Source organism: Micromesistius poutassou (assembly GCF_964030765.1).
Source record: "Micromesistius poutassou genome assembly, contig: SCAFFOLD_1505, whole genome shotgun sequence".
Taxonomy (NCBI): Eukaryota; Metazoa; Chordata; class Actinopteri; order Gadiformes; family Gadidae; genus Micromesistius; species Micromesistius poutassou.
Window position 1 is genome coordinate 1 of NW_028178265.1, and position 12,906 is coordinate 12,906.

A 12,906-nucleotide genomic window follows, 5' to 3' on the forward strand; every position below is an offset into this window, starting at 1 on the left:
GGGTTAGGGTTAGGGTGAGTGTTAGGGTTAGGGTTAGGGTGAGTGATAGGGTTAGGGTTAGGGTTAGGGTGGGTGTTGGCTGCACCATTGATAGGGTGTCCTGCCGTTATAGGAGTGTATGCCCGCTGGTCTCTCTGACCTTGGGCTCACGTCTCTGCCAGTAATCAGAGCTTAATGGTTTCCTATAGAGGTGAAATGAACACAGCTTCCCCAGGCACAGACCCTAGCAGCTGACCGCCGGTGGCCACTAGACGCTCTGTGATGGATGAACCAGCCACAGATGTTGGACACCAGGAAGAAAAAGAACAAAACCCTTTGAAAGATTTACTTGAAGATTGCTGTTTTAAATTCTCTCTGCACTAAGGAGGCTGCTTGGCTCTCCTCCTCCTCCTCCATTAAGTTCTCTTATATGTTCTTCTCTCCTCCTCCTCCCCTCTCTCCTCTCCTCTCTCCCCTCCTCCCCTCTCTCCTCCCCTCTCTCCTCCCCTCTCTCCTCCCCTCTCTCCTCCCCTCCTCCTCCCCTCTCTCCTCTCCTCCTCCTCCCCTCTCTCCTCCCCTCTCTCCTCCCCTCCTCCTCCCCTCTCTCCTCTCCTCTCCTCCTCCTCTCCTCCTCCCCTCTCTCCTCTCCTCCTCCCCTCTCTCCTCTCCTCCTCCTCCCCTCTCTCCTCCCCTCTCTCCTCCCCTCCTCCTCCCCTCTCTCCTCTCCTCCTCCCCTCTCTCCTCTCCTCCTCCTCCCCTCTCTCCTCCCCTCTCTCCTCCCCTCCTCCTCCCCTCTCTCCTCTCCTCCTCCTCCCCTCTCTCCTCTCCTCCTCCTCCCCTCTCCCCTCTCCTCTCCTCCTCCTCCCCTCTCTCCTCCCCTCTCTCCTCTCCTCCTCCTCCCCTCTCTCCTTTCCTCCTCCTCCCCTCTCTCCTCCCCTCTCTCCTCCCCTCCTCCTCCCCTCTCTCCTCTCCTCCTCCCCTCTCTCCTCTCCTCCTCCTCCCCTCTCTCCCTCCCTCTCTCCTCCTCCTCCTCCTCCTCTTCCTCCTGGTTGGTCAGGCTGATGTTTGCGGACTTGGATGAGGGATGTGCTGGATGAGGAGTCGTTATGATAATGGAGCTAACGAGGCTTCCTGAAGTCACGTTAGGACAATCTGAGAAGGCATTTCTTCATCAATCATATATATATTTATTTATAGATTTATATTGTAACAAAGTTTATACTAGCACCACGGTTACCGGAATCTCCATCTTAATGGATCAATGGTGAACAGTCCTGGACATTATTACCCTAGAGAGAAGTTATCTAGGTTACTAACACATATTGTAGTAAAGCCAGTTTAAAATCCTATGTTTCTGTCACTGTTACCGTGGTAACAGTGGTGAGGTGTAAATCATAAGCTTCTCAACGTTTTGTTTAGAAACTCCCCCCGCCCTCAGTAGAACCAGCCCTCAGTAGAACCAGCCCTCAGTAGAACCAGCCCTCAGTAGAACCAGCCCTCAGTAGAACCAGCCCTCAGTAGAACCAACCCTCAGTAGAACCAGCCCTCAGTAGAACCAGCCCTCAGTAGAACCAGCCCTCAGTAGAACCAGCCCTCAGTAGAACCAGCCCTCAGTAGAACCCTCAGTAGAACCAGCCCTCAGTAGAACCCTCAGTAGAGCCCTCAGTAGAACCAGCCCTCAGTAGAACCAGCCCTCAGTAGAACCAGCCCTCAGTAGAACCCTCAGTAGAACCAGCCCTCAGTAGAACCCTCAGTAGAGCCCTCAGTAGAACCAGCCCTCAGTAGAACCCTCAGTAGAGCCCTCAGTAGAACCAGCCCTCAGTAGAACCAGCCCTCAGTAGAACCAGCCCTCAGTAGAACCAGCCCTCAGTAGAACCCTCAGTAGAACCAGCCCTCAGTAGAACCCTCAGTAGAGCCCTCAGTAGAACCAGCCCTCAGTAGAACCAGCCCTCAGTAGAACCAGCCCTCAGTAGAACCCTCAGTAGAACCAGCCCTCAGTAGAACCCTCAGTAGAGCCCTCAGTAGAACCAGCCCTCAGTAGAACCCTCAGTAGAGCCCTCAGTAGAACCAGCCCTCAGTAGAACCAGCCCTCAGTAGAACCAGCCCTCAGTAGAACCAGCCCTCAGTAGAACCCTCAGTAGAACCAGCCCTCAGTAGAACCCTCAGTAGAGCCCTCAGTAGAACCAGCCCTCAGTAGAACCCTCAGTAGAGCCCTCAGTAGAACCAGCCCTCAGTAGAACCAGCCCTCAGTAGAACCAGCCCTCAGTAGAACCAGCCCTCAGTAGAACCCTCAGTAGAACCCTCAGTAGAACCCTCAGTAGAACCAGCCCGCAGTAGAACCCTCAGTAGAACCAGCCCTCAGTAGAACCCTCAGTAGAACCAGCCCTCAGTAGAACCCTCAGTAGAACCAGCCCTCAGTAGAACCCTCAGTAGAACCAGCCCTCAGTAGAACCCTCAGTAGAACCCTCAGTAGAACCCTCAGTAGAACCAGCCCGCAGTAGAACCCTCAGTAGAACCCTCAGTAGAACCAGCCCTCAGTAGAACCCTCAGTAGAACCCTCAGTAGAACCAGCCCGCAGTAGAACCCTCAGTAGAACCCTCAGTAGAACCAGCCCTCAGTAGAACCCTCAGTAGAACCCCGCCTTACTCATTAGAATAAATATTATTATTAGAACTAGTGGAATTGTTAGAAGCAGTCAATCCTTAGAATGATAAATGATTCAAATAAATCTAATTTAAACAATAATTAGAATCAGTAGAATCAGTAGAAGCAGTGAATGGCTGAATAAATCCTAATGGATAAGCACACGTTTTCTTTAATGACCTCGTTAATGTTTTCATTGTGTGTGTGTGTGTGTGTGTGTGTGTGTGTGTGTGTGTGTGTCAGCGGGCTCCACCTTCCTGACGCCTGACGGAGACTCTGGGACGGAGGCGGACAGCGACCCCCAGCTGACCTTCTACACCGACCCGCACCGCAGCCGGCGCCGCAGCCGGGGCCTCAGGAACGGGTCCGCCACCAGCGGCTGGGGCTCCGGGGGTAGGACCAGTACCGTACCAGTACCAGACCAGTACCCTCACCAGTACTGTACCAGTACCAGACCAGTACCCTCACCAGTACTGTACCAGTACCCTCACCAGTACTGTACCAGTACCAGACCAGTACCCTCACCAGTACTGTACCAGTACCAGACCAGTACCCTCACCAGTACTGTACCAGTACCAGACCAGTACCCTCACCAGTACTATACCAGTACCAGACCAGTACCCTCACCAGTACTGTACCAGACCAGTACTGTACCAGTACCAGACCAGTACCCTCACCAGTACTGTACCAGTATCAGACCAGTACCCTCACCAGTACTGTACCAGTACCAGACCAGTACCCTCACCAGTACTGTACCAGTACCAGACCAGTACCCTCACCAGTACTGTACCAGTATCAGACCAGTACTGTACCAGTACTGTACCAGTACCAGACCAGTACCCTCACCAGTACTGTACCAGTACCAGACCAGTACCCTCACCAGTACTGTACCAGTACCAGACCAGTACCCTCACCAGTACTGTACCAGTACCAGACCAGTACTGTACCAGTACTGTACCAGTACCAGACCGGTACTGTACCAGTACTGTACCAGTACCAGACCAGTACCCTCACCAGTACTGTACCAGTACCAGACCAGTACCCTCACCAGTACTGTACCAGTACCAGACCAGTACTGTACCAGTACTGTACCAGTACCAGACCAGTACTGTACCAGTACTGTACCAGTACCAGACCAGTACCCTCACCAGTACTGTACCAGTACCAGACCAGTACCCTCACCAGCACTGTACCAGTACCAGACCAGTACTGTACCAGTACTGTACCAGTACCAGACCAGTACCCTCACCAGTACTGTACCAGTACCAGACCAGTACCCTCACCAGCACTGTACCAGTACCAGACCAGTACTGTACCAGTACTGTACCAGTACCAGACCAGTACCCTCACCAGTACTGTACCAGTACCAGACCAGTACCCTCACCAGCACTGTACCAGTACCAGACCAGTACCCTCACCAGTACTGTACCAGTACCAGACCAGTACTGTCACCAGTATCAGACCAGTACCCTCACCAGTACTGGCACCAGTATCAGACCAGTACCCTCACCAGTACTGTACCAGTACCAGACCAGTACCCTCACCAGTATCAGACCAGTACCCTCACCAGTACTGTACCAGTACCAGACCAGTACCCTCACCAGTACTGTACCAGTACCAGACCAGTACCCTCACCAGTACTGTACCAGTATCAGACCAGTACCCTCACCAGTACTGTACCAGTACCAGACCAGTACCCTCACCAGTACTGTACCAGTACCAGACCAGTACCCTCACCAGTACTGTACCAGTACCAGACCAGTACTGTACCAGTACCAGACCAGTACCCTCACCAGTACTGTACCAGTACCAGACCAGTACTGTACCAGTACTGTACCAGTATCAGACCAGTACCCTCACCAGTACTGTACCAGTACCAGACCAGTACCCTCACCAGTACTGTACCAGTACCAGACCAGTACCCTCACCAGTACTGGCACCAGTATACACTAGGGCTGATACCGATTTTCTTGAGCCGATATTTGGAGCGATGCTACCCTGGAGATCCAGAGTTCTGGAGAGAGCACAATTTGAATTTGCTCAGCGAGTCACTTTGGGAACGAGCGATATACTCACTCCCCGATTCCCCTGCTCCAGAACATTAACCAATCACATCGCTGTATCTGATATAGGCTGGCCAAAAGCGTTGCTGTTTTACCGACCGGATACGGCAAGAGTCTAATCTATTGGTTAGCTCCGCTGGTCTGGATACGTCACCCCTTGTGTTCTTCTGATTGGTCGTAGTGTTATCCAATGCGCCCCGGGCTCATTACTGGTTCCAGACCCTACAGCTCTCTGGACGGGGCTCTGGAGCTCAGGCTAAGCCCTCAGTTTACATCAGACAAATGACACAATGATAACAAATGTTATAAGTCTCAATTTAAAAAAGGAACATTTATTGAACTGTCTGTAAATCATGCCGGGGAAAAATATATAAAAAATAAAAAAATTGGCCGATACGATACACGTAAAAAACGCAAATATCAGCGATAATATCGGCCAACCAATATATCAGTGGATCACCAGTATACACACCAGCACGTCACCAGTACTGTCACCAGTATACACACCAGCACGTCACCAGTACTGTCACCAGTATACACACCAGCACGTCACCAGTACTGTCACCAGTATACACACCAGCACTGTCACCAGTATACACACCAGTACTGGTCTCTATATTATCCCTTTATTTTGATATGAAAGGAAGGTGTCTTCTCCTCTCTGATTGGTGTGTTATACGTCATGTGACCGGTCATCTCTCTCTGATTGGTGTGTTATACGTCATGTGACCTGTCCCCTCTCTCTGATTGGTGTGTTATACGTCATGTGACCTGTCCCCTCTCTCTGATTGGTGTGTTATACGTCATGTGACCTGTCCCCTCTCTCTGATTGGTGTGTTATACGTCATGTGACCGGTCCCCTCTCTCTGATTGGCAGCCGGTTCTCCTCGCAGCCCGATCAACAAGACGACGCTGACGCTGATCAGCGTGGTGAGCTGCCTGCTGGGGCTGGTCTACGCCTCCCACCTCTCCTGCACCCTGGCCGTCCGCATCATCCTGCACGTCCCGGAGCACCTCATCGCCGACGGTGAGGCCTAGCCCCTAGCTCCTAGCCCTTAGCCCCTAGCTCCTAGCCCCTAGCTCCTAGCTCCTAGCTCCTAGCTCCTCGTCCTAGCCCTTAGCTCCTAGCCCCTAGCTCCTAGTCCTAGTCCCTAGCTCCTAGCCCCTAGCTCCTAGCCCCTACCTCCTACCCATAGCCCCTAGCTCCTAGCTCCTAGCCCCTAGCTCCTAGCTCCTAGCCCCTAGCTCCTAGCCCATAGCCCCTAGCTCCTAGCTCCTAGCCCCTAGCCCATAGCTCCTAGCCATAGCTCCTAGCCCCTAGCTCCTAGCCAATAGCTCATAGTCCCTAGCTCCTAGCCCCTAGCTCCTAGCCCCTAGCCCCTAGCTCCTAGCCCATAGCCCCTAGCTCCTAGCTCCTAGCCCCTAGCCCATAGCTCCTAGCCCATAGCCCCTAGCCATAGCTCCTAGCCATAGCTCCTAGCCCCTAGCTCCTAGCCCCTAGCTCCTAGTCCCTAGCTCCTAGCCCCTAGCCCCTAGCCCCTAGCTCCTAGCCCCTAGCTCCTAGCTCCTAGCCTCTAGCTCCTAGCCCTAACCCCTAGCCCCTAGCCCATAGCCCCTAGCCAATAGCTCCTAGTCCCTAGCTCCTAGCTCCTAGCCCCTAGCCCCTAGCTCCTAGCCCCTAGCTCCTAGCCCCTAGCTCCTAGCTCCTAGCCCCTAGCCCCCAGCTCCTAGCCCCTAGCTCCTAGCTCCTAGTCCCTAGCTCCTAGCCCATAGCCCCTAGCCATAGCTCCTAGCCCATATCTCCTAGCCCTAACCCCTAGCCCCTAGCTCCTAGCCAATAGCTCCTAGCCCCTAGCTCCTAGCCCATATCTCCTAGCCCTAACCCCTAGCCCCTAGCCAATAGCTCCTAGCCCATAGCCCCTAGCCCCTAGCTCCTAGCCCATAGCCCCTAGCCCCTAGCTCCTAGCCAATAGCTCCTAGCCCCTAGCTCCAAGCCCCTAGCTCCTAGCCCATAGCCCCTAGCCATAGCTCCTAGCCCATATCTCCTAGCCCTAACCCCTAGCCCCTAGCTCCTAGCCAATAGCTCCTAGCGCCTAGCCCATATCTCCTAGCCCTAACCCCTAGCCCCTAGCCAATAGCTCCTAGCCCATAGCCCCTAGCCCCTAGCTCCTAGCCCATAGCCCCTAGCCCCTAGCTCCTAGCCAATAGCTCCTAGCCCATAGTTCCTAGCCCCTAGCTCCAAGCCCCTAGCTCCTAGCCCCTAGCTCCTAGCCCCTAGCTCCTAGCCCATAGCCCCTAGCCAATAGCTCCTAGCCCCTAGCTCCTAGCCCCTAGCTCCAAGCCCCTAGCTCCTAGCCCATAGCCCCTAGCCATAGCTCCTAGCCCATATCTCCTAGCCCTAACCCCTAGCCCCTAGCTCCTAGCCAATAGCTCCTAGCGCCTAGCCCATATCTCCTAGCCCTAACCCCTAGCCCCTAGCCAATAGCTCCTAGCCCATAGCCCCTAGCCCCTAGCTCCTAGCCCATAGCCCCTAGCCCCTAGCTCCTAGCCAATAGCTCCTAGCCCATAGTTCCTAGCCCCTAGCTCCAAGCCCCTAGCTCCTAGCCCCTAGCTCCTAGCCCCTAGCTCCTAGCCCATAGCCCCTAGCCAATAGCTCCTAGCCCCTAGCTCCTAGCCCCTAGCTCCTAGCCCCTAGCTCCTAGCCCATAGCCCCTAGCCAATAGCTCCTAGCCCCTAGCTCCTAGCCCCTAGCTCCTAGCTCTATCACTCTCACTCTAACTGAAAGTTAGACCATGACCAACAGCCATGTTGTCATGTTATCTGGTCTTGAGGTCTCAGTGATCTGTTCTCTGCTATCTGGTCTGGAGGTCTCAGTGATCTGTTCTCTGCTATCTGGTCTGGAGTCTCAGTGATCTGTTCTCTGCTATCTGGTCTGGAGGTCTCAGTGATCTGTTCTCTGCTATCTGGTCTGGAGGTCTCAGTGATCTGTTCTCTGCTATCTGGTCTGGAGGTCTCAGTGATCTGTTCTCTGCTATCTGGTCTGGAGGTCTCAGTGATCTGTTCTCTGCTATCTGGTCTGGAGGTCTCAGTGATCTGTTCTCTGCTATCTGGTCTGGAGGTCCCAGTGATCTGCTCTCTGCTCTCTGGTCTGGAGGTCTCAGTGATCTGTTCTCTGCTCTCTGCTCTCTGGTCTGGAGGTCTCAGTGATCTGCTCTCTGCTCTCTGGTCTGGAGGTCTCAGTGATCTGCTCTCTGCTCTCTGCTATCTGGTCTGGAGGTCTCAGTGATCTGTTCTCTGCTCTCTGGTCTGGAGGTCTCAGTGATCTGTTCTCTGCTATCTGGTCTGGAGGTCTCAGTGATCTGTTCTCTGCTATCTGGTCTGGAGGTCTCAGTGATCTGCTCTCTGCTCTCTGGTCTGGAGGTCTCAGCTCAGTATTCCAGACGTCCTAGCCCTGAGAGATGGTCAGCTGGATGTTGAATTGATTTAAAACGTTTCCACGCTGCTGAAATCTCATCACACTCGATTTGATGTCACGGAGATTCTGATGAAAATCTGTCGTCTGCTGCGGCGAAACAAATCAGTTTATAGACCAGCTGCTGCTAGAGCATAAAGAGGAGAAATAAACACCTCCACCCTCCACCCTCCACCCTCCACCCTCCACCCTCCACACCTCCACCCTCCCTCCACCCTCCACCCTCCCTCCACCCTCCACCCTCCACCCTCCACACCTCCACCCTCCACACCTCCACCCTCCACACCTCCACCCTCCACCCTCCACACCTCCACCCTCCACCCTCCCTCCACCCTCCACCCTCCACACCTCCACCCTCCCTCCACCCTCCACCCTCCACACCTCCACCCTCCCTCCACCCTCCACCCTCCACACCTCCACCCTCCACACCTCCACCCTCCCTCCACCCTCCACACCTCCACCCTCCCTCCACCCTCCACCCTCCACACCTCCACCCTCCACACCTCCACCCTCCCTCCACACCTCCACCCTCCCTCCACACCTCCACACCTCCACCCTCCACACCTCCACCCTCCCTCCACCCTCCACACCTCCACACCTCCACCCTCCACACCTCCACCCTCCCTCCACCCTCCACCCTCCCTCCACCCTCCACACCTCCACCCTCCCTCCACACCTCCACCCTCCACACCTCCACCCTCCCTCCACACCTCCACCCTCCCTCCACCCTCCACACCTCCACCCTCCCTCCACACCTCCACCCTCCACACCTCCACCCTCCCTCCACACCTCCACCCTACCTCCACACCTCCACCCACCCTCCACCCTCCCTCCACACCTCCACCCTCCCTCCACCCTCCCTCCACACCTCCACCCTCCACACCTCCACCCTCCCTCCACGCCTCCACCCTCCACCCTCCACACCTCCACCCTCCACACCTCCACCCTCCCTCCACACCTCCACCCTCCACACCTCCACCCTCCCTCCACCCTCCCTCCACACCTCCACACCTCCACCCTCCCTCCACGCCTCCACCCTCCCTCCACCCTCCCTCCACCCTCCCTCCACGCCTCCACCCTCCCTCCACGCCTCCACCCTCCCTCCACACCTCCACCCCTCCACCCTCCCTCCACATGAAATCTGTGATTTGACCTTTACTAAATGAGGTTTTAATGTTCTGTTAACACATTAGTTAACGCCCATTAAGCTTATTACACAGCCCTCTCTCTGTGACCTCTGACCTCTAGGCTCCAGATTCATCCTGCTGCAGGGGAACCAGTTCGATGCGTCTGATTGGCTGAATCCGGCCCAGGTGCTGCTGTTCCACCAGCAGAACGCCAGCGGGCCCTGGGTCAACGAGCTGTGTGGGCGCCGCCTGTTGGACCCCTGTGAGCATCAGTGTGACCCCGACACAGGTCAGTGACCCCTGACCCCACCGTGACCCCACCGTGACCCCGACACAGGTCAGTGACCCCACGGTGACCCCACAGTGACCCCGACACAGGTCAGTGACCCCACTGTGACCCCGACACAGGTCAGTGACCCCTGACCCCACCGTGACCCTGACACAGGTCAGTGACCCCTGACCCCACCGTGACCCCACAGTGACCCCGACACAGGTCAGTGACCCCTGACCCCACAGTGACTCCGACACAGGTCAGTGACCCCTGACCCCACAGTGACCCCACAGTGACCCCGACACAGGTCAGTGACAGCTGCTGTCTCCAGATGTTACAGCTGCTGTTTCCAGATGTTACCGCTGCTGTCTCCAGATGTTTACCTGGTTCCAGATGTTACAGCTGCTGTCTCCAGATGTTTACCTGGTTCCAGATGTTACAGCTGCTGTCTCCAGATGTTTACCTGGTTCCAGATGTTACAGCTGCTGTCTCCAGATGTTTACCTGGTTCCAGATGTTACAGCTGCTGTCTCCAGATGTTGACCTGGTTCCAGATAGATTTGATAGATACCTAGCTACAGATAGACAGTTCTTCTATTCTGAGGTTCAGGAGTTTGTGAGATCCTTAAAGGAGCTGCAGTGATTCATAGTTAAAGTAAAGAAATCTTTTTGTCCAATCAGAGCCGACTAGCTGGTATCTGCTGAGTGACTCAGAAGGTCCCAGAATAAATCCTGTCTCCTCCGGCTGACGCCTGCCGCAGGCGCCCTCCCCCGCCTTTATTTTTAACCATTTCTCTGAGTAAACTTGTTGGTGAACTTTTCAAAGATTGTGGCTTTCACAATAAAAGTCTGAGCAACACACAGACGCACCATGCAGGGCTCAGCCTGAACGGGTATCTGGTATCTCTGTGGTGTGTGTGTGTCTGTGTGTGTGTGTGTGTCTGTCTGTCTGTGTGCCTGTCTGTCTGTCTGTGTGTGTGTGTCTGTGTGTGTGTGTGTGTGTGTGTGTGTGTGTCTGTGTCTGTCTGTCTGTCTGTCTGTCTGTCTGTCTGTCTGTCTGTGTGTGTGTGTGTGTGTGTGTGTGTGTGTGTCCGCCCCTTTACCTGTTAGGACCGCCCCCTTCACCTGTTAGGACCGCCCCCTTTACCTGTTAGGACCGCCCCCTTCACCTGTTAGGACCGCCCCTTCACCTGTTAGGACCGCCCCCTTCACCTGTTAGGACCGCCCCTTCACCTGTTAGGACCGCCCCCCTTCACCTGTTAGGACCGCCCCTTCACCTGTTAGGACCGCCCCCTTCACCTGTTAGGACCGCCCCCTTCACCTGTTAGGACCGCCCCCTTCACCTGTTAGGACCGCCCCCTTCACCTGTTAGGACCGCCCCCCTTCACCTGTTAGGACCGCCCCCTTCACCTGTTAGGACCGCCCCCCTTCACCTGTTAGGACCGCCCCCTTCACCTGTTAGGACCGCCCCCTTCACCTGTTAGGACCGCCCCTTCACCTGTTAGGACCGCCCCTTCACCTGTTAGGACCGCCCCTTCACCTGTTAGGACCGCCCCTTCACCTGTTAGGACCGCCCCTTCACCATTCAACTTAGTCTGAGGCCAGTGGTGATGAACCTGTTCTAAACCAGGTTGTGTTGTAGGAGAACCTGTTCTAAACCAGGTTGTGTTGTAGGAGAACCTGTTCTAAACCAGGTTGTGTTGTAGGAGAACCTGTTCTAAACCAGGTTGTGTTGTAGGAGAACCTGTTCTAAACCAGGTTGTGTTGTGTTCCAGGAGACTGTGTGTGTCTGGACGGCTACATGAAGGATCCGGTCCACAAACACCTCTGCATCCGCAACGAGTGGGGGCCCAACCAGGGGTAAGAACCATTAGGGGCCCAGGGGTAAGAACCATTAGGGGCCCAGCCAGGGGTAAGAACCATTAGGGGCCCAACCAGGGGTAAGAACCATTAGGGGCCCAACCAGGGGTAAGAACCATTAAGGGCCCAGCCAGGGGTAAGAACCATTAGGGGCCCAACCAGGGGTAAGAACCATTAGGGGCCCAGCCAGGGGTAAGAACCATTAGGGGCCCAACCAGGGGTAAGAACCATTAGGGGCCCAACCAGGGGTAAGAACCATTAGGGGCCCAGCCAGGGGTAAGAACCATTAGGGGCCCAACCAGGGGTAAGAACCATTAGGGGCCCAGGGGTAAGAACCATTAGGGGCCCAGGGGTAAGAACCATTAGGGGCCCAGGGGTAAGAACCATTAGCCTCTTCTATATGCTCACTCACTCATAGCTCTATGCTCACTCACTCATAGCTCTATGCTCACTCATTCATAGCTCTATGCTCACTCATAGCTCTATGCTAACTCATTCACTCAGCCAGAGGTCATCGTGAAGGAGGCGGGACGTTGCAGGCGTTGGTTCCTGTCCCTTTGCTGATTGGACTGATTAACTTCCATAAGCTTTAATTAGTCAACACTCCTCTCTGTGTTGCTGCACTCTAACTGCTGGGCTGATGAAGGCTGGTGTTGATCATCAGGGAGAGGGCAGTAAGGACGTGTTGTTGAGGTATTAACCCACCAGGACCTGGTGGGGCGGCCTGCACACCTCTCCTTAATCACCTCTCCTAATTAGGGCCGTGATGTCAAGGATCCACCAGACTAACTTCAATAAGCCTTTGACTGATTCATTAATGTGGCTGATTTGTTGATGTGTGTCATAAACGACTACTGACACACTTTATAAAAATAGTCAAGCTTCTAACAAAAGCAGGTAGATGACAAAGGAGATACTTACATTACTGCTGCGATAACTGAAATAAACCAACAAACATATTTCAGATGTACAGATCATATCTATACCTAGGACATTCGACATCATATCTATACCTAGGACATTAGACATCTATCTATACCTAGGACATTAGACATCTATCTATACCTAGGACATTAGACATCATATCTATACCTAGGACATTAGACATCATATCTATACCTAGGACATTAGACATCTATCTATACCTAGGACATTAGACATCTATCTATACCTAGGACATTAGACATCTATCTATACCTAGGACATTAGACATCTATCTATACCTAGGACATTAGACATCTATCTATACCTAGGACATTAGACATCTATCTATACCTAGGACATTAGACATCTATCTATACCTAGGACATTAGACATCTATCTATACCTAGGACATTAGACATCTATCTATACCTAGGACATTAGACATCTATCTATACCTAGGACATTAGACATCTATCTATACCTAGGACATTAGACATCTATCTATACCTAGGACATTAGACATCATATCTATACCTAGGACATTAGACATCTATCTATACCTAGGACC

The 12,906-nt window shown here is 53.9% G+C and overlaps 1 protein-coding gene across 1 annotated transcript; it reads left to right on the plus strand.

Annotated features, from left to right (window-relative positions):
- Window positions 1–2,865: 2,865 nt before the first annotated feature.
- On the plus strand, window positions 2,866–11,418 carry LOC311374633 (astrotactin-1-like; the record flags this gene model as incomplete). The annotated part of the gene is made up of 4 exons (XM_084490434.1): window positions 2,866–3,015; window positions 5,563–5,712; window positions 9,406–9,573; window positions 11,330–11,418. Coding segments are annotated over 4 exons (557 nt in total), but the record flags the coding sequence as incomplete, so codon positions are not given.
- Between the last annotated feature and the right edge of the window lie 1,488 nt (window positions 11,419–12,906).